The sequence below is a fragment of the Balaenoptera musculus genome, chromosome 3, assembly GCF_009873245.2.
Source record: "Balaenoptera musculus isolate JJ_BM4_2016_0621 chromosome 3, mBalMus1.pri.v3, whole genome shotgun sequence".
NCBI classification, from domain to species: domain Eukaryota; kingdom Metazoa; phylum Chordata; class Mammalia; order Artiodactyla; family Balaenopteridae; genus Balaenoptera; species Balaenoptera musculus.
Genome location: NC_045787.1, coordinates 97,229,088 through 97,256,266, shown reverse-complemented (window position 1 = coordinate 97,256,266; position 27,179 = coordinate 97,229,088). Strand labels below are relative to the sequence as shown.

Here is a 27,179-nt window from a genome sequence, read left to right as displayed (position 1 = left end):
TCCCTGTTTCCCTGTAATACCACTGGTCCATTAACAGGTTCGTTAAGTGTCCTCCAACGTTTTTATATCTGTGCTTACATAAACATTATTTAAATACTTTATGTGTCTTAGTCTGTCTCCCCAGCTAAACTAGAAGGTCCTTGTAGGTTGAGATTATGTCGTTCTTTTACATTTCCCACAATGCCCAGCACATCTTTACAGTCAAAATGCACAAAAAGTTAAAGCCAAGAGCTTCTATTTTCTCTTAATCCTCTTTTAAATCCTGTCTTAACTTTCTCCCACACCTAAGTTCATTGTCAACCATCCTCTCTCCCCCATTTCTCTTCTGACCTTAACTTCTTTAGCACTGTCAAATATCAGTTGATTCTTTTCTCACAGTGCTTGTTCAGTGCTCTCTTCAGTGGGTTAGACTTCTCTCTGCTTCAAGTTGACAGAGCCTCTGAGATTAGCTTCCTGGACTATTTCACCTTCTAGCTTTACCAATCAAAGGAAGTCAAATGACTTCGAAACCTCTCCTGACTCCAGAATCTCCAACTACTCACACACTTCTCACTATCTCCAGATCTACAGCTTGCTATTTTATAACCATCTCAAATTCACAATGGCCAGACTCCCTCCTTCCACGGCCCACCTTCACCACTCTCACAACTACATCCCCAGCAACTACTACAATCAGCTAATAAATACGAATTCCCGTTATACCACCCATCATGGCAAAATTGTTTACCTTAATCCTAGACAATTCTAAACCTCTCCTTCCAGGACTCCCATTAAACTATTCAATATTCCAAGCTAAACAACAGCACCTGAATAGTGCAAAGATATTTCTATTCATCTCTAGAACATGCGTGGGTTGGAGTCAGACTAATTCCCAGACACAGGCCTGGCAGGGATTCACGGACACCCTCCTGGGATGTTTAGCAGTGCCTCAATCCTACAGATATGTATCCTTAAATGAGAACCCCAAGACCTCAAGGACAACAGTCTTCACGATAGGACTGGAATTAGATCTCAATCTCTCTTTCATAATGATGGCCCAGTGTAGACCTAATGACAGTCTCAACTTTACCACAAAATTATATCTGCCCCAGATCAGTATTCAAATCTAATGGCTAGTAATTGTATCATAATCCAGGCTCTTTAAAATATGAATCAGTTCATGAACAGGAGGTGCTAAATTCAGAACTGTCTAGTCACACAACCCATTAATACTTCACAAAATCAATTTAGTGGGTTGTAATCTGCATTTACGTAATGAAACAGAATAGAAACGTTCAAAGTGCACTGCATTTACTATGTACCGTGTCATGAGCTTGTTTCAAATATGGTGTGTGTGTGTGTGTGTGTGTGTATACCAGGTCCTGGTATAAAATGTATTTCATACTGTGAATCACTCACTGTCAAAAGAGGTTTAAAACGTGAGTGCTTTACTTAATTATTTCCATCAAAAGCAAAGTGTAAACAAAATGTTTTCCCAAAAACATAATCATTTTAGAATAAATATAGCTACGGATATAAAACATTTGGCCACCAATTAATACTAAAGATATTTTCTGAAAGGAAGTATGTGAATCCATTTTATAAATGGAGACGTGAAAATACGTATGAATTAACTGTCAGAATTCCACTGTTTGTGACTTTTAATATATAATTCAACTTAATTCTGCATTAGGTCCATTCTAGGTATAAGGCACTACCAGTGGGTAATCAAAGGCCTGTTAGGTCAAGATCCCTGCACTTGGAGATTACGGAGATCATGGACAGGTGGGAAATAGTGTAAAACCTCACTGCAAAGCATCCGTGTGGGTATGAGTGGTTTGTCTTAAATTTTGTCCTTTAAAAATAGGGTTATTTGGGGACTTCCCTGGTGGCGCAGTGGTTAAGAATCCGCCTGCCAATACAGGGGACACGGGTTCGAGCCCTGGTCCGGGAAGATTCCCACATGCCGTGGAGCAACTAAACCTGTGCGCCTAGAGCCCGGCTCTGCGACAAGAGAAGCCACCGCGATGAGAGGCCGGCGCACCGCAACGAAGACCTGATGCAGCCATAAATAAATAAGCAGAAATAAAAATGGGCTCATTTCACATAACCAGTCTCCACTTGGCTTCTGAAATACAGGAAGGTCTGGCCCACTTCAGAAAGGCCTCTGCTCTCCAGTTCCTACTGCCCCCAGCCCACTCTCATTTTATTCCTCTATCGCCTGCCTGAGTCCTGCAGGCACTGGAGTTTGCAATCCGCTTGATAAGCACACAAAGTCCAAAAAGGAGGACTCTTATCAGATGCCTTTTTTTAAAGAAGGCCCTCTCGAGAACTTAAAATCATCCGACAGAGGGAAAGATGACTGACTTTTCAAAGGCAAGGGACTGACATCTCTACTCCTGCGGGGGTGATTCCAGCCCCCAGACGGCTTTTCCGCCGCGTTTAAAACACTTGACAGAGGCCTAGGGAGTCTATTAACAGGAAGAGTCGCAATCGATACGCACAGACGGGCGTCGGGATGAATTATACCTAGTTTTGCAACCCGCAGCCGAGCCGGGCCTCTCTCCTCTCAAGACCTGAAGCCTTGAGAAACTCCCACAGGGTTGGGGGCGGGTGGAGAAGTGGGCTGCACCAGGAGTTTCTGGCTCCCCACTCTAGGCTGGCCAGCCCCTCCTCACCATCCTCAGCCGATTAGGCGCCCGGAGAACAATCGTTGTCCGTCCTCCCACCCTCAACCCCACCGAGTCCAGTCGCTCGCTCCCCAAGCCGCCCCGCCACCGCTGCCCGCAGCCCAGATGCTGAGATCGCAGCTACAGCTGCGTGCGGATCCCGGACCGCTGGAGGACGCCGGCCCTCTAGCCTTCGCGTACTCACCTCCCCCCGCGCCGGTGACCAGTACCACCCGCCCGTCGAACCTCAACGGCGAGGCCATAAGTCCAGCCTGCAGCGACACACATACACTAGCAGAACTACTGGAGTTCAGACTGCGGGACAAGGAGAACAGGAGGACAGGCTGGGGCAGGACGGCAACGACCTGCCAGTTTCTGCGGAGGAGAGAGACGCCGGAGTTTTCCAAGTGCGCCTGCGCAGCGATCCCTTGGAACTCTGGGAAATGTAGTCCAGCATGCCTCCAGTCGCGGCGAGAGCCTGCCCAAGAGGCTTGGCTTGAAAGGGCCAGTTCTGCGGCCGGAAGTAACGGGAGCTGCTGGGACCTGTGTAGTAAAATGATTGACTCCCCTAACTTCATTCATACTTTCATCCATCGTTTTGTCATTCACTCAACAAGCGTTTTCTGGATTTAGGCGAGGATGCAGCCCCTATCCTTAAGTAGCTTTCAGAAATAGCAAGGGGTAAAAAAGATTTCTTAGAATGTAATCCTTGGACCTCTTGGATGGAAACCACCTGGAAAAATGCAGAGTCCTGGGACCCCAAGCTGACCTCCTAAATGGAACTGTTACCAAACTGGTCAACTGGACCCTCACTAAAGTCCTAGCCAGGCGCCGACACCCAGGGAGGTTCTTTTTCCGCTCAGATTCGCACAGCCAATAATGAAACCTATGCTGAGACTGGAACAGCACAAGCTTTAATTAATGGCCAAAGAATGGAGAAGCGCAAATTTAGTTTGCAAATCAACTTCACAACCCAATTGGGACAGAGACACCATATGTTTAGGAGGGCCAAGGTAAAAGGGAGGGAATTGGAAAGAGTGGGAGGCATACTCACGTCTTATCTGAGAACAGGGTTGTGGTTTGGACACAGAACTGATGCAACACTCTTTTTCAGTCCTTGTATGGGCTTTTCCAGTTGTTGTCAAGGCGATCGTCACCTGTCATGGTGCTGGTGGATGGGCCCTTTAGCATGCTAACGTATTACAATGAGCGTATAATGAGGATCAAGGTCTACAGGAAGTCAAATCTTCTGTCATATTGGGTCTAGTTGTTCTAACCAGTCCTTGCTTTTCTCTTTGCAGCTTCCTCCTGAACTTAGATAAGAACAACTGGTTTCCATTCGAGGGAGGGGCAGGGGTATGATTCTGGGGCAACAGCCTTGGTAACAGAATCTCAGGGGACAAAAAAATGTCAACAGGTGCTCCTAAATGATTTTTGCTTTTGTATGGTGAGTACAGTCAAATGATGTAGGTTTTCTCAATTTTGACACTATTGAAATTTGGGGTCAATAATTTTTTTGTTATGTGGGGTTGTTCAGTGCATTGTAAGATGTCTAGAAACATCCCTGACCTCTACCCACTAGATGCCAGTAGCACCCCCACCCCAAGTCACAAAAATCAAAATTGCCTCCAGACATTGCCAAATGTCCTCAGTTGGGGTGGGGTGGGGATAACCCCTGAATGAGAACAACTAGTTTATACTAAGATAAACTAAGCCTCAGAAGTAACATTTTTGGAAACATAATTTTACTAGAATAAATAAACTTTAATGTTTATTTTCCAAGGTGAAAATAATGCTTTCTAAATAGTTACTAAATAGCTTCAGTGGTGTCCAATTTTCAAGCGTGAAATTTCATTTTGGGTATTGTCATGCACTTTAACACAACTGAATTGAACATATGAATCCTCATGTGGTGTCTCATAAGTCAATATCTTAGGCAAAGAGGAATCTGAAACTTTTTGAATAATGGCTATGCTTGGTTTCTGATTAAGTCTCCATTTGTTCACACTCTCAATATACTATCTCTGTCCAAAAGACATAGTGATGATATGGGCTTCCCTAGTGGCGCAGTGGTTAAGAATCTGCATGCCAATGCAGGGGACACGGGTTCAAGCCCTGGTCCGGGAAGATCCCACAGGCTGTGGAGTAACTAGGCCCGTGCGCCACAACTACTGATCCTGCGCTCTAGAGCCCACGAGCCACAACTACTGAGCCCACATGCCGCAACTACTGAAGCCCTGGCACCTAGAGCCCGTGTTCCACAACAAGAGAAGCCACCACAATGAGAAGCCCGTGCATTGCAACAAAGAGTAGCCCCCACTCGCCGCAACTAGAGAAAGCCCACGTGCAGCAATGAAGACCCAACGCAGCCAAAAATAAAATAAATTTTTAAAAATAATAAATTAAAAAAAGACATAGTGATGATAAATACAAAAAGAGAATTATAAAGCTAGGATCAAACAAAAATCTTTGTATTTCCAGAGAGAAACCCAAAGCAGAGAATGGGGCTATACTCACAGATCTATCCTCACGACTTACTGGAATCCAAGTGCAGAAGCAGGAAAATATACCTGGAAGGTAAAGGTGATAAAGAAGATTGGGGCTCAGCTCTCTGAGAAGTCATCAGTTAGTGTCCTTCTGTTTATAAAAAAAAACTTTTTTAATAGCCATCCTGAAACTCTGCCTGGGGTTCAGTTGATATATAGAAGGAAACTTCCTCCATGAATGTCAGACATTCCTTATGAGATCATTTTACTTCTTCCTGAAGTTTATCCTTTAGAAAAGAGCGTCCCAGATGAGGTGTCATGAATGGGTTACAGATGTGCATGAAATATTGATATCCTCAACGCTTAGTGTGGCTGTGGAGAACAGAATGGCTAGAACCCCCTGGCTGATCTCTGGCCTGTGCATTCTTATCTAGAGTTGACCCTTGAACAACATGAGTTTGAACTGTGCAGGACCACTTATGGGTGAATTTTTTTTCAATAGTAAATGCTACAGTACTACAAGATCTGAGGTTGGTTGAATCCATGGTGTGGCACCATGGATATGAAGGACCAACTATAAATTATATGAGGACTTTCAACTGCACAGAGGGTCAGCGCCCCAACCCCTGTGCTGTTCAAGGGGTTGTTCAACCCCTGTGTTGTTCAGCGCCCCAACCCCTGTGTACTTCTGTCAGAATACTGCAGGAATATTTTATATGTGTGATGTGATTTGAAAATATTTAGGAGTTAAAGTATTAGTACTTCTTATAAGAATCTTCATTAGCTTGCTAGGGCTGCCATAACAAATACCACAGACTAGTGGCTTAAAAAACCGAAATTTATTTTCTCACAGTTGGAGAGGTTGGAAGTTTAAGATCAAGGTGTCGATTGGTTTGGTTTCCTTTGAGGCCTCTCCTAATGACTGCAGATGGCTGCCTTTCACTGTGTCTTCACATGGTCTTTTCTTGCAGCAGATACCCTGGTGTCCCTTTGTACGTCCAAATTTCCTCTTCTTACATGACACCAGTTAGATTGGATTAGGGCCCACTCTAACAGCCTCATTTTAACTTAATCTTCATTTTAAAGGCCCTATCTCTAAATACACTCACATTTTCTGGTCCTAGGGGTCAGGGTTTCAACAGAAGAATTTTGAGGGAACACAATGCAGCACCAACAGAGATTACTGTTGATAAACTCTTACTATTTTACTTGAAAATATCTTCATTTCACCCTCAGTATTAAATGATAATTCAGTTGGATATAAAACTGTCAATCATAAACTATGATCAAGTGGGATTTATTCCAGGGATGCAAGGATTTTTCAATATCCTCAAATCAATCAATGTGATACAACACATTGACAAATTGGAGAATAAAAACCATATGATCATCTCAGAAAAGCATAAAAGCAGAAAAATCTTTTGATAAAATTCAACATCCATTCATGATAAAAACACTTCAGAAAGGGAGAAAAAAGGGAACATACCTCAACATAACAAAGGTCATATATGACAAACCCACAGCTAACATCATACTCAATGGTGAAAAGCTGAAAGCATTTCCTCTAAGATCAGGAAGAAGACAAGTATGACCATTCTCACCACTTTTATTGAACATAGTTTTGGAAGTCCTAGCCACAGCAATCAGAGAAGAAAAAGAAATAAAAGGAATCCAAATTGGAAAAGAAGAAGTAAAACTGTCACTGTTTGCAGATGGGATGATGCTATACATAGAACATCCTAAAGACACTGCCAGAAAACTACTAGAGCTCATCAATGAATTTGGTAAAGTTGCTGGACACAAAACAAATACACTGAAATCTGTTGCATTTCTATACACTGACAACAAAATATCAGAAAGAGAAATTAAGGAAACAATCCCATTTACCATCACATCAAAAAGAAATACAGAGGAATAAACCTAAGGAGACAAAAGACCTGTACTCTGAAAACTATAAGATGCTGATGAAAGAAATTAAAGACCCCACAAACAGATGGAAAGATATACTCTGTTCTTGGATTGGAAGAATCAATATTGTTAAAATGACCATACTACCCAAGACAATCTATAGGTTCAATGCAATCCCTATCAAATTACCAATGGCATTTTTTCACAGAACTAGAACAAAACATTTCACAATTTGTACGGAGACACAAAAGACCCCGAATAGTCAAAACAATCCTGAGCAAGAATGGAGCTGGAGGAATCATCCTCCCTGACCTCAGACCACACTACAAAGCTACAGTAATCAAAACAATAAGGTACTGGCACAAAAACAGACATACAGATCAATGGAACAGGATAGAAAGCCCAGAAATAAACCCATGCATTTATGGTCAATTAATCTATGACAAAGGAGGCAAGAATACACATTGGAGAAAAGACAGTCTCTTCAGTAAGTGGTACTGGGAAAACTGGTCATGTAAAAGAATGAAATTAGAACATTCTCTGACACCATATACAAAAATAAACTCAAAATGGATCAAAGACCTAAATGAAAGACTGGATGCTATAAAACTCCTAGAGGAAAACATAGGCAGAACACTCTTTGACATAAATCGCAGCAATACTTTTTTGGATCTGTCTCCTAGAGTAAAGGAAACAAAAACAGAAATAAACAAATTAAACTTAAAAGTTTTTGCACAACAAAGGAAACCATAAACAAAACGAAAAGACAGCCTACAGACTGGGAGAAAACATTTGCAAAGGATGCTACTGACACGGGATTCATTTCCAAAATATATAAGCAGCTCATACAGCTGAATATCAAAATAACAAACAACCCAAACAAAAAATGGGAAGAAGACCCATATAGATATTTCTCCAAAGATGACATACAGATGGCCAACAGCCACATGAAAAGATGCTCAATATTGATAATTATTAGGGAAATGCAAATCAAAACTACAATGAGGTATCACCTTACACCGGTCAGAATGGCCATCATTAAAAAGTCTACAAATAATAAATACTGGAGTGGGTGTGGAGAAAAAGGAACCCTCCTACACTGTTGGTGGGAATGTAAACTGGTGCAGCCACTGTGGAAAACAGTATAGAGATTCCTTAAAAAAATAAAAGTTGAGTTACCGTATGATCCTGCAATCCTACTCCTGGGCATATATCTGAAGAAAACTCTAATTCAAAAATATACATGTACCCCAATGTTCACAGCAGGACTATTTACAATAGCTAAGACATGGAAACAACCCAAATGTCCATCAACGGATAACTGGATAAAGAAGGTATGGTATATATATATACAATGGAATATTACTCAACCAAAAAAGGAATGAAATAATGCCATTTGCAGCAACATGGATGGACCTAGAGAATATCATATTAAGTGAAGTAAGTCAGTCAGAGAAAGACAATTATCATATGATATGACTTATATGTGGAATCTAAAAAAATGATACAAATGAACTTATTTACAAAACAGAAATAAACTCACAGACATAGAAAGCAAACTTATGGTTACCAAACAGGATAGCAGGGGGCATGGGGGGAAGATAAATTAGGAGGTTGGGATTAACATATACACAATACTATATATAAAATAGATACACAATGAGGACCTACTGTATAGCACAGGGAACTATATTCAATATCTTGTAATAACCTATAATGGAAAAGAATCTGAAAAAGAATAGATATATATACATATGTATAACTGAATCACTTTGCTGTACATCTGAAACTAACACAACATTGTAAATTAACTATACTTCAATTTTTAAAAATTGTTAAAAAAATGTCAGCTGGTGTTATATAAAGTCTAGCGTATTATATATTATGCTAGATAATATGAATATTATGCATATTATACTATATTAAAAACTTTAAATTATCTTTCACATATACATATATATTTAACATATGCTGAATATACATATTTAAATATACTCTAGAATATATTATATATAAAATATTATATATACATATGAATATATATATACATTCATATGTGTATGTGTGTGTGTGTTTGTGTATATATATATATATATATATATATATATATATATATATATATATATACATATACATATATATATACACACATATATATTCCAGCATATAGTTTTAAATGGCCAGGCATTTGAAGAAACAAGACAATGTGAACAAAATCCAGGAGAAATCAAAAGTTATAAAACAGACACCAAGGGCTTCCAGATAATAGAGTTACTGACATAGATTTCAAAATAATTATTCTTATTTGGTTCAAGGTAATAAAAAATGATTGAAAATTTAAGCCATGAATGGAAAATTTTAAATGATCTAATGGATTTTTTAAAATAATAATAAAAATATAATGACTAGATTAAGAATTTCAAAAATGTATTTACTATCAAATTACACATGATAGAATTAGTGACCTGAGATAGGTCAGATAAAATACGTGAAATAAGCACATGGAAAAAATAAAAACATGAAATACTGGAAAAACTTAAAGGTCAAAGAGATGTGTAAGAATTCCAAAGTAGAGAAGAGAGAACATGAAGAAAAAGCAATATTTGAGTAAATAATGACTGACAACCAAAACTGATGAAAAATATATAAAGCATCTAATTTTAGAATATTCAGGTAAGATAAATACAAACAAAACTAAACCTGACTACATAATGGTAAAATTACAGAATATTGAAGAAAAGATGAAATCTTCTAGATAGCCAGAAAGAAAATGTTCAAATGAACAAAAGTTTAATTTATGTTTGGTTTTTTATTTCTCTATTTTTCCAGTTTTCCAATTATTGAGAAATAATTGACATACATCATAGTATATAACTTTATGGTCTACAGCAGGATGGTTTGATTTTTTGATTTGCATATACTGTGAAGCAATTACCACAATAGGTTCAGCTCACATATAGATACAATAAAAAGAAAAAATAAGCAAAAAGGAAAAAAATGTTTCTCCTTGTTACGAGAACTCTCAGGGTTTACTCTCTTCACAACTTACCTATACAACACACAGCAGTGCTAGCTGTAGTCATCAAGTTGTACATTACATCCCTAATATTTATTTATCTAATAACTAGAAGTTTGTACCTTTTAACCACCTTCCTCCAATTGCCCTTCCCCCCACCCTCAGCCTCTGGTAACCACAAGTCTGATCTCTTTTTCTATGAGTTTCACTTTTTTTTTTTAGATTCCACATATAAGTGAGATGACACAGTATTTGTCATTCTCTGTCTGATTTATTTCACTTAGCATAATGCCTTTAAGGTCCATACATTGTCAGAAATAGTAGAATTTCCTCATTTTTCTGACTGAATAATATTCCATTTTGTGTATAGATACCACAACTTCTTTACTCATTTTATCTATCAATGTACACTTAGGTTGTTTCCATCTCTTGGCTATTGTAAATAATGCTGCTATGAATATGGGAGGGCAGATATCTTTTGAGTTAGAGTTTTCATTTTCTTTGTATATATTCCCAGAAGTATTAGAATTGCTGGGTAATATGGTAATCTATTTTTAATTTTTTGAGGATCCTCCATATTGTTTTGCAGTGGCTGTACCAATTTACAATCCCACCAAACCCATTCTCCTCATCCATACCAGCATTTGTTATTTCTTGTCTTTTTTATAATGGCCATTCTAACAAGTGCGAGGTGATGTCTCATTGCAGTTTTAATGCATTTCCTTAGTTACTAGTAATGTTGAGCATTTTTTCCATGTGCCTGTTGGTCTTTCTTATATCTTCTTTGAAGAAATGTCTATGCAGGTTCTTTGCCCATTTTTTCATTGTTTGGTTTTTTTGCTGCTGATTTGTGTAAGTTCTTTATATATTTTGGATATTAATCTCTAATCAGTTATAGGGTTTCATATATTTTTCCCATTCCATAGGTTGTCTTTTCACTTTGTTGATTGTTTCTTTTGCTGTGCAGAAGCTTTTTAGTTTGATGCAGTCCCACTTGTTTATTTTTGATTTTGTTGCTTGTGCTTTAAGTATCATATTCAAAAAATTACTACCAAGACCCATGTCAAGGAGCTTTATTCCGGGGATGGGGGGGAGGTGAAGTCAAGATGGCAGAGTAGGAGGATGCAGAGTTCACATCTCCTCACAATTAGGGCACCTACCAGGCTCTGGTGGGGGACCTTGGACACCTAAGGGGACGGGAGGAACCCCTGCACAACCAGGTAGGACGTTGGGGGTTGGGAAGAGGGAAGCAAAAGTGGAAGCAGCATGGGACCGGTGCTCCTGAGGGGAGGCTGGGGGAGGGGAGGGGTTCCAACGCCCAGAGGGGCCCACTCACCACTAGGGGATCAGCAGGGACAGGGAGATACCTTCGGGGGATCAGAGGGGAATATGGCCAGCATTCCCCCACTTGCTCGGGCCCCAGCAAGCCTGCTGGGATCCCAGGCCTGAAGCTCCACCCTCTGGGGCCCCCTCCAGTCACGCATGTCCTGTGGGCATGGGAGGGAGGGGGGGAGCAGAAGTAGAGGCGAGAGAGAACCAGTACCCCAAGGGGCAGCTGGGGGAGGGGAGGGGTTCCCATGTTCGGAGGGGCCCACTCATGGTGAAGGGATCAGTGGGGATGGGGAGAGAACTTTGGGGATCAGGGAATCAGAGGGGAATGCAGCCAGCATTTTCCTGACCTGCTCGGGCCCCGGCAAGCCTGCTGGGGTCCCGGGCCTGAACCTCCACCCACCAGGGCCCCCTCCAGCCACACTGAGCCTAGGCCCAGCTGCCCCTGCCTAAGCCCCGCCCCCCATCTAACCCCCAAAGGCCTTTTCCGGCACTTTTTTTTTTTTTTTTTGCTGTTGTGGTTCTGTTTTGCCTTCTTGTTGTTGTTTCATTTATATTATTATTTTTTCTAATATATATATATATATATATTTTTTTTGAAATGATAGTTGAACCCTGCTTAGAGTAGATTATCTTTATAGCTACTTTATTTATTTATTTATTTATTTATTTATTTTTGGCTGCGTTGGGTCCTCGATTCGTGCGAGGGCTTTCTCTAGTTGCGGCAAGCGGGGGCCACTCTTCATCGCGGTGCGGGGACCGCTCTTCATCGCGGTGCACGGGCCTCTCACCATCGCGGCCCCTCCCGCTGCGGGGCACAGGCTCCAGACGCGCAGGCTCAGTAGTTGTGGCTCACGGGCCCAGCCGCTCCGCGGCACGTGGGATCCTCCCAGACCAGGGCTCGAACCTGTGTCCCCTGCATTAGCAGGCAGATTCTCAACCACTGCGCCACCAGGGAAGCCCCTAATATATTTTTTATTTTTCTAACTTTATTTTATTTTTTATTGTTTGTTACTGTTCTGCTCCTTTTAGTTTGTTGCCTTCTTCTTTTTTTTTTTTTTTTTTTGCTGCACCCTGCAGCTTGCAGGATCTTGGTTCCCAGGACAAGGGTCAGACCTGAGATCCTGTGGTGGGAGTGCTGAGTCCAAACAGCTGGACTAACAAAGAACTTCAGACCCCAGGGAATATTAATTGGTGAGAGGACTCCCAGAGGTCCTCATTCTGGCACCAAGACCTGGCTCTACACAACTGTCAGCGTTGGACTGAGAACTCCAGTGTTGGATGCCTCAGGCCAAACAACCAGTAAGACAGGAACACAGCCCCACCCATCAAAAGAAGTGAGATGACAAAAAAATATGTTACAGAAGAAGAAGCAAGGTAAAAACCTAAAAGACCAAATAAATGAAGAGGAAATAGGCAACCTACCTGAAAAAGAATTCAGAGTAATAGTAGTAAAGATGATCCAAAATCTCAGAAATAGAATGGAGGCATGGATTGAGAAAATACAAGAAATGTTTAACAAGGACCTAGAAGAACTAAAGAACAAACAGTGATGAACAACACAATAACTGAAATGGAAAATACACTAGAAAGAATCAATAGCAGAATAACTGAAACAGAAGAACAAATAAGTGAGCTGGAAGATAGAATGGTGGAAATAACTGCTGAGGAGCAAAATAAAGAAAAAAGAATGAAAAGAAATGAGGACAGTCTCAGAGACCTCTGGGACAACATTAAATGAACCAACATTTAAATTATAGGGGTCCCAGAAGAAGAAGAGAAAGAGAAAGGGTCTGAGAAAATATTTGAAGAGATTATAGTTGAAAACTTCCCTAACATGGGAAAGGAAATATCCACCCAAGTCCAGGAAGCACAGAGAGTCCCATACAGGATAAACCCAAGGAGAAACACATGAAGACACATATTAATCAAACTAACAAAAATTAAATTCAAAGAAAAAATATTAAATGCAGCAAGAGAAAAGCAACAAATAACCTACAAGGGAATCCCCATAAGGTTATCAGCTGATTTTTCAGCAGAAACTCTGCAGGCCAGAAGGCAGTGGCATGATACATTTAAGGTGATGAAAAAGAAAAGCCAACAACCAAGATTACTCTACCCAGCAAGGATCTCATTCAGATTCGATGGAGAAATCCAAAGCTTTACAGACACGCAAAAGCTAAGAGAATTCAACACAACCAAACTAGCTTTACAGCAAATGCTAAAGGAACTTCTCTAGGTGGGAAACACAAGAGAAGAAAAAAACCCACAAAAACAAACCCAAAACAATTAAGAAGATGGTAATAGGAACACATATATCAATAATTACCTTGAGTGCAAATGGATTAAATGCGCCAAACAAAAGACACAGACTGGCTGAATGGATACAAAAACAAGACCTGTATATATGCTGTCTACAAGAGACCCACTTCAGACCCAGAGACACATACAGACTGAAAGTGAGGGGATGGAAAAAGATATTCCATGCAAATGGAAATCGAAAGAAAGCTGGAGTAGCAATGCTCATATCAGATAAAATAGACTTTAAAATAAAGACTGTTACAAGAGACAAAGAAGGATACTACATAATGATCAAGGGATCAATCCAAGAAGAAGACATAATAATTGTAAATATTTATGCAGCCAACATAGAAGTACCTCAATACATAAGGCAAATGCTAACAGCCATAAAAGCAGAAATCAACAGTAACACAATAATAGTTGGGGGGGAACTTCCCTGGTGGTCCAGTGGTTAAGAATCTGCCTTCCAATGCAGGGGACGCAGGTTCGATCCCTGGTCAGGGAACTAAGATCCCGCATGTCGTGGGGCAACTAAGCCCATGTGCCACAACTACAGAGCCCATACACTCTGGAGCCCATGTGCCACAACTAGAGAGACTGCGTGCCGCAACTACTGAGCCCACATGCTCTGGAGCCCTGCACCACAACTAGAGAGAAGCCTGTGCACCACAACAAAGATTCCACATGCCACAACTAAGACTCAATGCAGCCAAAAATAAATAAATAAATATTTAAAAAAAAAAATAATAATAGTGGGGGACTTTAACACTCCACTTACACCAATGGACAGATCATCCAGACAGAAAATAAATAAGGAAACACAAGCTTTAAATGACACAATAGACCAGATAGATTTAATTGATATTTATAGGACATTCCACCCAGAAGCGGCAGAATACACTTTCTTCTCAAGTGCACAGGGAACATTCGCCAGGACAGATCACATCTTGGGTCACAAATCAAGGCTCAGTAAATTTAAGAAAATTGAAATCATATCAAGCATCTTTTCTGACCATAACGCTATGAGATTAGAAATCAATTACAGGAAAAAAACTGTAAAAAACACAAACACATGATAGCTAAACAGCATGTTATTAAATAACCAAGAGATCCCTGAAGAAATCAAAGAGGAAATCAAAAAATACCTAGAAACAAATGACAACGAAAACACGATGACCAAAAAAACCTATGGGACTCAGAAAAAGCAGTTCTAAAAGGGAAGTTTATAGCAATTCAATCTCACCTCAAGAAACTAGAAAAATCTCAAATAAACAATCTAACCTTACACCTAAAGCAACTAGAGAAAGAAGAACCAAAAAAAAGAGCCCCAAAGTTAGTAGGAGGAAAGAAATCATAAAGATCAGAGCAGAAATAAACTAAATAGAAATTAAGAAAACAATAGCAATAAATAAATAAGGTCAGTAAAACTAAGAGTTGGTTCTTTGAGAAGATAAACAAAATTGATAAACCTTTAGCCAGACTCATCAAGAAAAAAAGAGAGAGGACTCAAATCAATAAAATTAGAAATGAAAAAGGAGAAATTACAACTGACACCAAAGAAATACAAAGGATCAAAAGAGACTACTACAAGCAACTATATGCCAATAAAATTGACAACCTGGAAGAAATGGACAAATTCTTGGAAAGGTACAACTTTCCAAGACTGAACCAGGAAGAATTAGAAAATATAAACAGACAAATCACAAGTAATGAAGTTGAAACTGTAATTAAAAATCTTCCAACAGAGAAAAGTCCAGGACCAGATGGCTTCACAGGCGAATTCTATCAAACATTTAGAGAAGAGCTAACTCCTATCCTTCTCAAACTCTTCCAAAAAATTGCAGAGGGAGGAACACTCCCAAACTCATTCTATGAGGCCACCATCACCCTGATACCAAAACAAGACAAAGATATCACAAAAAAAGGAAATTATAGGTCAATATCAATGATGGACATAGACACAAAAACATTACGATTTGCATTTCTCTAATAATTAGTGTCAATGTTTTTCAAGTTGCCTAGGGCAAACAGGAATTCACTGAAGGGCAGAAAACTCATGTCAGTTTGCCATTCTGTGTTTTTTTTATATGTTGATCTTGCTGTTCCCTGAACATATTGTTCCAGAAGGCAATATTAAAGGACAATCTCATAGGAGGTTGGAGCACTATATTTTCTTCATCGTGAATATGCTTTCAGGGTTCACACAGATGCAGGTTTTTTGTTTTTTGTTTTTTGTTTTTTTTTAGATTTATTTATTGATTGATTTATTGATTGCTATGTTGGGTCTTCGTTTCTGTGCTAGGGCCTTCTCTAGTTGCGGCAAGCGGGGGCCACTCTTCATCGCGGTGCGCGGGCCTCTCACTATCGCGGCCTCTCTTGTTGCGGAGCACAGGCTCCAGACGCGCAGGCTCAGTAGTTGTGGCGCACGGGCTTAGTTGCTCCGCGGCATGTGGGATCTTCCCAGACCAGGGCGTGAACCCGTGTCCCCTGCATTAGCAGGCAGATTCCCAACCACTGCGCCACCAGGGAAGCCCGCAGGTTTTTTTTGTTTAAACAGAAAAGAAGGAAATAATTAGTCCTTCCTAGATACAGAATATAGGGATTTTGATCTGAAAAGAGTGTGAAGAAGTTATGGGGTATCACCTCACACTGGTCAGAATGGCTGTCGTCAAAAAATCTACAAACAATGAATGCTGGAGAGGATGTGGAGAAAAGGGAACCTTCTTGCACTGTTGGTGGGAATGTAAATTGGTACAGCCACTATGGAGAACAGTATGGAGTTTCCTCAAAAAACTAAAAATAGAATTACCATATGACCCAGCAATCCCACTACTGGGCATATACCCAAAGAAAACCATAATTCAAAAAGACACATGCACCCCAATGTTCACTGCAGCACTATTTACAATAGCCAGGTCATGGAAGCAACCTAAATGTCCATCAACAGAGGAATGGGTTAAAGAAGATGTGGTACATATATACACTGGAATATTACTCAGCCATAAAAAGGAATGAAATAGTGCCATTTGCAGAGATGTGGATAGACCTAGAGTCCGTCATACAGAGTGGGGTAAGTCAGAAAGAGAAAAATATCGTATAATATCTCTTATATGCGGAATCTAGAAAAGTGGTACAGATGAACTTATTTGCAAAGCAGAAATAGAGACAGAGATGTACAGAACAAACTTATGGATACCAAGGGGGGAAGTGGGGGGGTGGGATGAACTGGGAGACTAGGACTGACATATATACACTACTGTGTACAAAATAGATAACTAATGAGAGCCTACTGTATAGCACAGGAAACTCTACTCATTGCTTTGTGGTGACCTAAACAGGAAGGAAATCTTAAAAAGAGGGGATATATGTATACGCATAACTGATTCACTTTGCTGTACAGCAGAAACTAACACAACATTGTAAAGCAAATATACTCCAATAAGAATTAATTTTAAAAAATAACACTTTTTTAAAAAAGAAAAACATTAAGAAAAGAAATAAGGAAAAGAGACTCTGCCAACCAAATGTAAATTGGAAGAAAATCACAACGTGCTGGAGCTAAAAGCAATTTTAGCAGTTGAAATACATGGCATTAATGTCCTCAATTCTTTACCCTGCCCTTATCCACATCCTTCACATACCACCTGGCAGTACCTTCTCCCAGGAAAGAGACAGAAGATACTTCCCTACCCCCTGCTTTCGGGTTTGCCACATGATCTGCTTGGGTTAATGGAATGTTAACAGAAAACTGTTTGTGCTATTGTGCCTGCTCTCTTTCACATCTGTCAGAGCAGGAGAGTAAGCCTGGGCTAGCTGAGGAGGAGGATTAGAGACCTACAGGGCTGAGCCAGCCAGGGATGTACCCAGCCTAGAACAGGAGACCCTCAGGTGACCTATGGATTTGTGATCTAGGTAAATGCATATTGCTGTGGGATACTGAGATTATGTGGTTGATCGTGCCATATATTAGTTGATACCATACCCAACAACTTCAACTCCTTCAATTTATAGAAGAGAAAACCAGACCCCAAAAGTGGAAGCAGATGGATAGTAGTGGCAGGGCTGGAAGTTAGGCCCTGAAACAGAACCTTGAATATCTGAATATTTACTCCAGGCTCAGACATGCACTGGCCACATGGACATTGGAAAGCCAATTAGTTTCTCTGAATCTCAGTGTTTTGTTTGAAAATGAAGGTAACATGTACCCTAAATAAAAACTAGAAATTGTCTGGTCTAAATAAGGTATTCGATGTGAAGACACTTTGTGAAAAAGGGATAAAGACGCTCAAGTGGTTAGTGTTTAATGGATGCCAAGTGCATGATGAAGCTTTTGCTTACTTGATATTATTTTATCTCATTTAATCTTTTAAATACCTACCTATTAATAAGGTAGGTGTGCACTCATTTGTTGAAAATCAGGTGATTACCGTGTGCTTACAGAGCCAGGTCCTATGTACATGTAACGAACAAACAAATTCATGCTGAGGGAAATTAAGTAACTTACCCAAGTAACTTAACCTCAAAGAACCTGGCACGTTTTTATTAATCAGTAGGGAGCCTGATGATCGTAGCTCAGGAAAACTGTTAACTATTGCAAAATAACTTTCTGCTACTGGTCACCCAGAAACACGCTACAAAGTTATTCAAATTAGAGTGTCTGCTTTTAGAGCTTTGATCTGAAAATTTTATTAGAAACATCTGTTTTTACTATCCAAATGTCATGATATATATGCCATGCCACCTACCATTAACAGTCACTGGAGTCTCTAATCACAACATTCCATCTGCTCTGGAAGATGACTACCCTTCTCTCTGGGGCACTCCCAAGGGCATAAGGTGCATTTCAAATGTGCCACATGGCCTATATTTTGATTCAAACTACACCCAACATACCTTTAAAACTCAACAATATGTATCTTAGGTTTAACTTCTCAGCATGAGAAGGACTGACTCTCTTTTAAGGTATCCCATAACACTTTTCAAAATTAAATACATCAATATAGGCCCCTGCAAATTTGGGGGGAGAAACATAAGAGAAAAACAGATTTTATTTGCACCAACAAATATTATTTGGGAAAACAAGAGGTCAGTGCCCTAAATTACTGGGAATGCTTATTAGCAATAGAGAATCTTGCCCTGAGTGAGACTTAAGAAAAGCCACAAAAAGAATGAAAATTGTGTAAAGGCAAATAAACTTCTTTTCTCAGCTTCAAGAGTACTGAGCTCAAACTCCATTCCTGGCTTCCTAATTGCATTGTAGTTTTACATATGAGAATGTTCTCTGAGGTGAAATCTCATGTAATTTCTTAGGGTCTTCAGGAATTTTAGTTAATCCAGATTAAAGTAAATCGATCAGAATATGAAAGGGTTAAGAAAATAGGCTTTTATTCCACCTCAAAATCTCTTTCCCAATAAAACATATTTGATATAGATTCTACTAGCAGGTCTTAAAATTTACAATATTCCAAAGAAAATGAGGGATGATGCTGGAGGAGGACAGTGGAACCCCGCCAGCATTTGAGAGGACTTCCCTCTGGGCAAGGTTTCATTCTGATTATTTTCATTGCACTGAGTCACAAATTTCAGGACACAAAGAAATGAAGGGGCAAGGAGTAAGGGCTTCCTCTTCAACTTCCTGCAAAGCTTTATTTTTGAATAGAAACACCTTGAAGTCATTACTGCTGAACAAAAATGTGTTGCGGACAAGAAGTCTGCAAACATTTCATATTCTTTTCCTTGTTGAAATATTTATAATGCATATTGCGGAAAGAAGCACACATTTGGAAAGAATCTCTTTGAAAACTTGTTTAATTGTGATAGCTAAATAGCTTCATAGTAAATAACTAGTTTAATAGTAAATATATTATGTATATAAAACCACATAAATATAATAGTATATATAATTATATATAATAGTATAATAATAGTAGTGTAATATTAGTGTGTGTGTGTATATATATATAGTATATAGGGACAGTATTCCTGTTCAGAAAGGGAATTTTAACTTAAAAGGTCTTCATTAACAGGCAAAATGCATGGAATTTTCAGCAGGCAAATATTAATACACATTGTGAAAGACAACTGTGACTTTGTGGTAGTATCCTACTTGCATTTTGTAAACTCTATGAAGTGCTTGCTTATCCCCTGCCTGCATTTCAAGCAACACTTACCAGTGACTGTACCAGATTTAAATCATAATTTACAGTCACCAATACAAAAGTGCTCCTGAAAAAAAATTATTCTATTTTTTAGCATTATTGAGGTATAATTGAGAAATAAAACTAAGATATTTCAAGTGTACAATGGGATGATTTGATAAAAAATATTTATTTTAAATGGAACTCATCTATGGGTAGGAAAGTGAGTTTTGTATTTGTTATGTTTAATCTCTGCCCAAATCAACTTCCCTTTTATTTGAGGTTAAGGAACATAAAAAGTAGAGCTTGGGCTTTTATATCTTTTAAGTGGGTTTCTGCTTAAAGATACTAAAAGACAGCATCTACACTAAAATGCCTTCTTCAGTCAGCATGGTATTTATGTGGTGGCACAATATTTTGAAATATCAGCAGAAGTTCTCCTCTTTTAGTCTTTTTTTTTTTTTGGTAAGACCGTGGCCTTTTCACCATTCACGCACCTAAACTGTGAGACATTCATAAAGAAAATAATTTTATAGCAAAAAGAAGCCATTTGGGATTCTAAAGGCAAAATCCTAAGTCTGAATAGATTTGAAGACAGAGAGTTAGAGATAGACTTCCTACCATGACACCATGACAGCCAAAGATTCTCCTGATTTGATGGTGGGGGGCAGGGGACGGGAAGGGCAGTAAAGAGCCCAAGTGGAGAGGAAATAGGGAGTAAGTAGAACTTACAGTTCCCTAAGAAAGGTGAGTCCTGGTCCCTGGCCACAGTAAGCTGAATAATTGAAATCCAGATTGTTTGGGGATGGTTATAGGTGCACCTGGAGATCATTAAATCTACTTCTAGTTACCATTAAAGGCAGGTGCGAAGGGAGCAAAATATTCTAAGGAGCCTCTATTCCGGAGGCCAGCATGAGATTGAGATCTACTTGGGTGAAACGCTGAAGTAAGAAGCACACCAAGGCTCGACTGTCAGCCTGCAGTGCTCCAGAAATAGTTCTCAGCCACGGAGACCACAGCAAATAAAAAAGGAGAGGAAAGGGGGTAGAAAGTGAAAGGTTTTCAGTTCTTCTTAAGGTTCTTGGCAACTGGTCTGCAATCCACAGAGACCCACCTTGGTGTGGGGTGGGTGGAGGGATAATTTAATGAGAAAGGGAGAAGCAGGCATGAATCTTCAAATAGTAAAGGAGATATTTGCATTTTAAAGTGATCGGTAGGGCAGCAAGCACAGAGCTGAAATAGGTGGAAGCACTCTAGGCTGGTCTGTGTTATGCCTCCCTTGAGGGTGACTTGGAGGCTCAAAAGTGCCTGACAACCAGGAATGTGTTGCTTACTTATGCTAATTATGAGCAAGAGCTCAGAGTTCACTGCCCCAGAGAAGCTGCTGAATAAATACAATTCATTGCCTCTCACAAAGCACAGCTGTGTGAAATAACCTGCAGAACCTGATAGAAGTTTGGGGAACTAAAAGGGAACAACTTTCTATTTTTCAATCTGTTCTTTGAAAATAGTTTCTATATTTAAAAAAGAATCCACTAAGTACTTTTCAAATGATGCCAATAAAATTTACCTGGGATTCTCTGTAAATATCAGACGACCTGTCCTTTTTTTTTATCATAGAGACAAAATAAGCCAGACTATCTAATAAATGGTCAAAGAATTTGACAGCTCAGAGGCACTTCATGTTAGGAGCATGAAATATTGTACATGCTTTAAGAGGGGTGTGAATAGAGATTGATATTGCAAAAAAAAATGGAATTGTCAGTGTCAAAAAACTGGGGCAGTGTCAAAGAAAAACTGCATTGATGGGGTTAAATAGGCAAGGAAGACTTCATTCAAGACTATTGCTTAGGGACTTGCCTGGTGGTGCAATGGTTAAGAATCCACCTGCCAATGCAGGGGACACAGGTTCGAGCCCTGGTCCGGGAAGATCCCAGATGCCGCGGAGCACCTAAGCCTGTGCGCCACAATTACTGAGCCTGTGCTCTAGAGCGCATGAGCCACAACTAGTGAGCCCACGTGCCACAACTACTGGAGCCCGAGCGCCTAGAGCCCGTGCTCCGCAACAAGAGAAGCCACCACAGTGAGAAGCCCATGCACCGCAATGAAGAGTAGCCCCCGCTCGCCACAACTAGAGAAAGCCCGTGTGCAGCAATGAAGACCCAATGCAGTCAAAACTAAAAATTAAAAAAAAAAAAAAAAAGACTATTGCTTAGGGGTCAAGACTACTGCAATCACGGAGAGAAATTGAACTCAACTCCGGAAACAAAAGGCAGGAGAGAACATTAAGGCCACCTTGATCAGAAGGTAGAGTTGGGTTTGGAGAGAATTCGGAAATATGTTCCCCTCCTAGCCGAAGCACAGTCATAGGGAAATGAGAACTCGGGACTTGTAGTGTCCTATTCTGTTATTTGGGAAAAGAAAAAAGAGGATTTTCTCTCAGTCTCTGCCTGGACTCTTGGCAGGGGTGTGCTAGTAAAGGGTTAACAATTTTTTTCTCCCTCCAGAAGAAAACAGAGCCTTTTTTTGTAGTGTTTGTTAATTTCCACGCTATAAATTTTCCCAATATGACCTATTTCAAGCTATCAATTTAATGACTGCAATGTGAATTTGGGAAGAAAGGCTCACAATCAGGTCTTCAGAGGTAGAATCAGCCAACTGAACCAAATCACACTGCTTTTTAGCCATACACACTGGCAAAAAACGAGAAGCATCTGGAAATAATAATAATATATGCTAAGGATCCAACTTCTCATTAATGAGGTTTTAGACACGTACATAAAGAGAAGAAGTTTAGGGTAGGAATAGCTTAAGAATTATAACACAGACATTAACTTATAACACCTTACAAATTGCAGCTGATTTAATTCCCATTACTGAATTCTGATGAGGAAACCGAGGGTCTCAGCTTCACATAACTAGTAAATGGCCAAGCTGGGAATGGACCAGAGGACTAACTGCTCCCCAAACCCTCTCTCTCCATGAGCTCAATTCTGAACAACATTCACAAATCCTTTTCTCAAGACCTACATCCTCAAAAATATGTCTTACCTATAGCCCACAATTCTTACAGGTAGATATATCCCTTAAGGATAAACACAACCCAGGATGCTGAAAATATGAAAATTTGTCTGTGAAGGACATCCTTATTCCATTAGCATCCCTTGCACATAAGTGGGAGATATCCTGACATGATCCAATGGAAGAAGAAAGGAGTAACTTTCTGATTTGGAAGGAGACAGTTACAGAAACTTCAATAGTTTGAAGCCCTATTGTGATAGATGGGAAAGCAAATGTTAAGTCTAAAATGAGAAGAGAGGCAAAAATAAAGGCCCCTGGAAACAATAATCGGCTGACTTATTCATCTTTGTACCCCTCCGGGTCAGAATGTGGCTGAACTCAGAGCAGGTGCTGGATACTAGTTTGAAGAAAGGAGAGAGAATTGGAGGGAAAGCCAGATGGAAGGAAAGGTAGAAAGACACAAAGACAAAAGGGAAGGAGAAAATTCAGGAGGGAGTGAGGGGGACCTGGTGGGTGTACTTTTAAAAATGTGAAGAGTGTCCAAAAATGGAGTAGAAAGGCTGTCGTCACAGCTGGGAAACGTGGCCTGACTTTGACATTCACCTGAGCACTGGTTTCTGCAGGCCCACAATTTACTAAATGTTATTTGTAATCTTCACCTTGCCCACCTTGTCACAATGTGGAACTCTTTTGGTCACACCCATTTATAGGACATAGTTATTAAATATTGTGCAAGACAAAGTGGGTTCTCATGTTATGTCTTTATATTTGTCTATTTAATAATAATTAAAATGAAGTCAATAAAATATGTACATATTTTTATTTTAAATTGCATAGACAATGTACATCTGTTTTTTATTTTTCTATGAAAAATAAGGGCAATTGTCTTATTTAAAGCACATAGCAATGAGGAGTGAAATAAAAATGCTATAAAATACTCTCTTTTTATTCAGTTAAGTAAATGAACTTTCTACCTGGAAGATGATACTCTCCTTGGCATCACTGTCATAGATTAATGGCAGATTTTTGGATGCAACCATTGATAAAAGATTTTTTCTGGCTTTTAATAAAGTACTGTTCCATGAAGGATATTATAATCTCCCAACATGGTTCTTTTGTAGAGTGGTTCAGTTTTTTTCCACTTGCATAATTTTCATTTGTTATCAGACAATAAAACATTTTGCTCAGAATATTTCTCCCCTCATCTTGCTTAATTGCAAATAAAATTAATGGGGATAGTATTTGGGGGCAGGGAAGAGAACCAGAATGTGAATACTCATATCATAATTCCTGTTACACACATACATCTTGAATGTGATTATCTAAACTGACTGAGATAGTCATCCCTGAAGGGGTCTTGCATGTCATAGATGTTGAACGTGGATTTGTGGGAAAAAAAATGAACAGAAAATAGCTCTGTCTAGGAAGAGTTCTCCATTCACTAATCACCTCTGCCCTTCCCAAGTTATCGGCGCTATGTCACACTGTGTAGTCAGCCACGAGCATAGTCAACTATCAGAACTGGAAAAGAAACATTAATGAACCAAATTCCTTTAGACTCACAGATGTTTGTTGCATACATTCTAGAATGGCAGTATTTTTTCCTCTTTTAACTGAATCTCCTAGGATGATAGAGTTAGTGCAAAGCTAGAGAAAAAAAAGAGCATTATTAAATTCACTCAGTAAACACTTTTCAATACCTACTACATGCTGACACTAAATCACTAAAAATCCTTTTGAGAAGTAGGTAAAGAAGGATGCACCAGGCACTGGTCAGCCATCAGAGATGCTAGACAGGCAACAACGACTATAATACAGTATTGATAGGTACCAAGATGGGGATAAATGTTTGGGTATTAGCTATCGGAGCAACACAGCATGACAGCGCATGCAGGGATAGGGGACAACTTTGGAAGTTTTTTGGATTTACTGATGCTGAACTGAGTGAGTAGCAGTGAGCCCCTCAAAGGGAAGAGGGAAAGGGTGCTCCAGGCAGTGGTGGTTTAAACTAGTTATAAAGGAAACAGGCTGTAAAGTTATAAAGGGCAAAGGAGGATCAGAGTCTGAACTCCCTGGTTTAATAACTATTGGGTCTGGGCAGATGACTTTTCTTCTACGCATCTATCTACTTATAGGGAGCCTTAGAGAGAATGAGAGAGTAAAAAAGAAAAACAAAACAGAGTACTTGGGGACTTCCCTTGTGGCACAATGGTTAAGAATCCACCTGCCAGTGCAGGGGACGTGGGTTCGATACCTGGTCCGGGAAGATACCACATGCTGCAGAGCAACTAAGCCTGTGTGCCACAACTACTGAGCCTGTGCTCTAGAGCCCGCGTGCCACAACTGCTGAGCCCATGAACCACAACTACTGAAGCCTATGCACCTAGAGCCCGTGCTCTGCAACAAGAGAAGCCACCACAATGAGAAGCCCGCGCACCACAATGAAGAGTAGCCCCCGCTCTCCGCAACTAGAGAAAGCCCGCACGCAGCAACGAACACCCAACACAACCAAAAATAAATAAATAAAATAAATAAATTTATTTTAAAAAAAGCACTTGGCAGCATGTAATTACTTAATAAATTGTATTTTATCTGCAAAATTTTGGTGATGCATTCAGGTAACTGTATTTCTATAAGTCTGGAGTGAAAAATTTTCAACTTAGATAATGATCATTGAGGCAGAAAAGAGAGTTGAGGGTTAAAGGACTTTCTGCTAGAAATTACTAGTTGTTGCAGGTTGTAATTTCCAGAAGCAGATACCATGTAGAGTATGCGGTACAAGATGTTCATAAAGGATCAAAACATATGAAAGAAATGGTGAAACAGGATAGAGAAGAGGAAGAAGTCAACTGTGAAGCAAGCACAAGGAAGCCGTGGCCACCCCAGCAGGGAGTCCTCGAGTGAGCAGCGCCTCTCGGAGTTATATGCATGGGCCAAAACGGCCATGTCTTTATCCCTCTGCCTCACTCAGTTACAAGTGGGCTACCCCAGGAAAGTCGTGACCTCAGACAAAGCAGCTCTCAGCCACTGAGACAGACAAATTCTCTGAAACTGGGCAGCAAGCCCTTCCTTGAAGGGGGATCTGGGAGGCACATCTCTGGATCTATTACAATAGTGTTCCCTAAAAGTATGTCCTCCTCCCCTTCTGGGTGAATGCAAGATGGTGCTTCTCAGCCCCTTACAGATGGGCTGGGCACCTCACTCTTCGTGGACAATGGAGACCCTACTTGGGAGTCTTCTGTTTCTCTCCTCCTGCACCAAGGGGACTGCATGTTCCATACGACAGAGCTGAAGGACAGAGGAGCCTCCCTCCACCTGCACTGAAGAACAACTACATGGACATGATCCTGAAGAGTTCAACCTTCAGATGTAATGCAATGAGGAACTGTGACAAGCTCTTAAGGAAGATGGTGACATGATTAGATCTGCCTTTAGAAAGATCAGTTTGGGGCTTCCCTGGTGGCGCAGTGGTTGAGAGTCTGCCTGCCAATGCAGGGGACACGGGTTCGTAGCGCTGGTCTGGGAAGATCCCACATGCCACGGAGCAACTGGGCCCGTGAGCCACAATTACTGAGCCTGCGCGTCTGGAGCCTATGCTCCGCAACAAGAGAGGCCGCGATAGTGAGAGGCCCGCGCATCGCGATGAAGAGTGGCCCCCGCTTGCCACGACTAGAGAAAGCCCTCGCACAGAAACGAAGACCCAACACGTCAAAAATAAAAATAAATAAATAAAATTTTTAAAAAAAGTTTAAAAAAAGAAAGATCAGTTTGGCTACAATATGCAAAATTTTTGAAAATCGATGAGGCTGGAGGCAGACAACTCATTAGCTACTACTTTTTGAGACAAACAGGACGACAAGGGAAAAGGATTTACAGTCAAGGAAAGAAAGTAAAGCTACAGCTAAGGGTTAACTGTACTATTTGATGCCAGATTGGATGGAGGTCAGAATACGTAGTCTGGGGTGTGAGGCTGGGGTCTTCTATTGTGTTTCCCATAAGAGCGGCTTGATAGGACAATAATAGCAGCTAATATTTACTAAATGCATTTGAGCACCGGTCACTCTGCTCATCACTGTGCCTGCATTGCCCCCTCTTCTCAGCGGTCACAGTTACCCTTTCTGCTTTGCTGGCAGAAACCCAGCTCTATTTAGGAACTAGTTTTTTGTGTATCTTTAAGGGGCTTCCCTACCCCCTGGGGTAGATGCTCATCAGTCTATGCCAGCCATTATAATTTCATTTCCCTTATCAGTGATTTGTTAGACATGTTCAAGTATTAGAAAAACAAGACAAAGAGGAAAGTCTAGTGAGAGGCCTCTGGGATTGTTTTCCTCAT

The 27,179-nt window shown here is 40.2% G+C and overlaps 1 protein-coding gene across 14 annotated transcripts in view; it reads right to left on the bottom strand.

Moving 5' to 3' along the window:
- Nucleotides 1–27,179, bottom strand: part of HSD17B4 (hydroxysteroid 17-beta dehydrogenase 4) — a 191,163-nt gene that overhangs the window by 150,153 nt on the left and 13,831 nt on the right. For 10 of the 14 annotated variants that reach the window (XR_005019412.1, XR_005019413.1, XR_005019411.1 and 7 more), the window contains exon 1: nucleotides 2,854–3,062. The exons of 1 other annotated variant lie outside the window; for it this stretch is intronic. Coding sequence is in view for 3 of the 13 variants with exons in the window: in XM_036848350.1 (XP_036704245.1) it covers nucleotides 2,854–2,911 (58 nt within the window). In the remaining 10 variants the exon portion in view is untranslated. Of the gene's footprint in view, nucleotides 1–330; nucleotides 350–2,853; nucleotides 3,064–27,179 lie in introns of those variants that run through there. 3 more of the 14 variants (XM_036848352.1, XM_036848347.1, XM_036848351.1) reach the window with 3 other exon arrangements.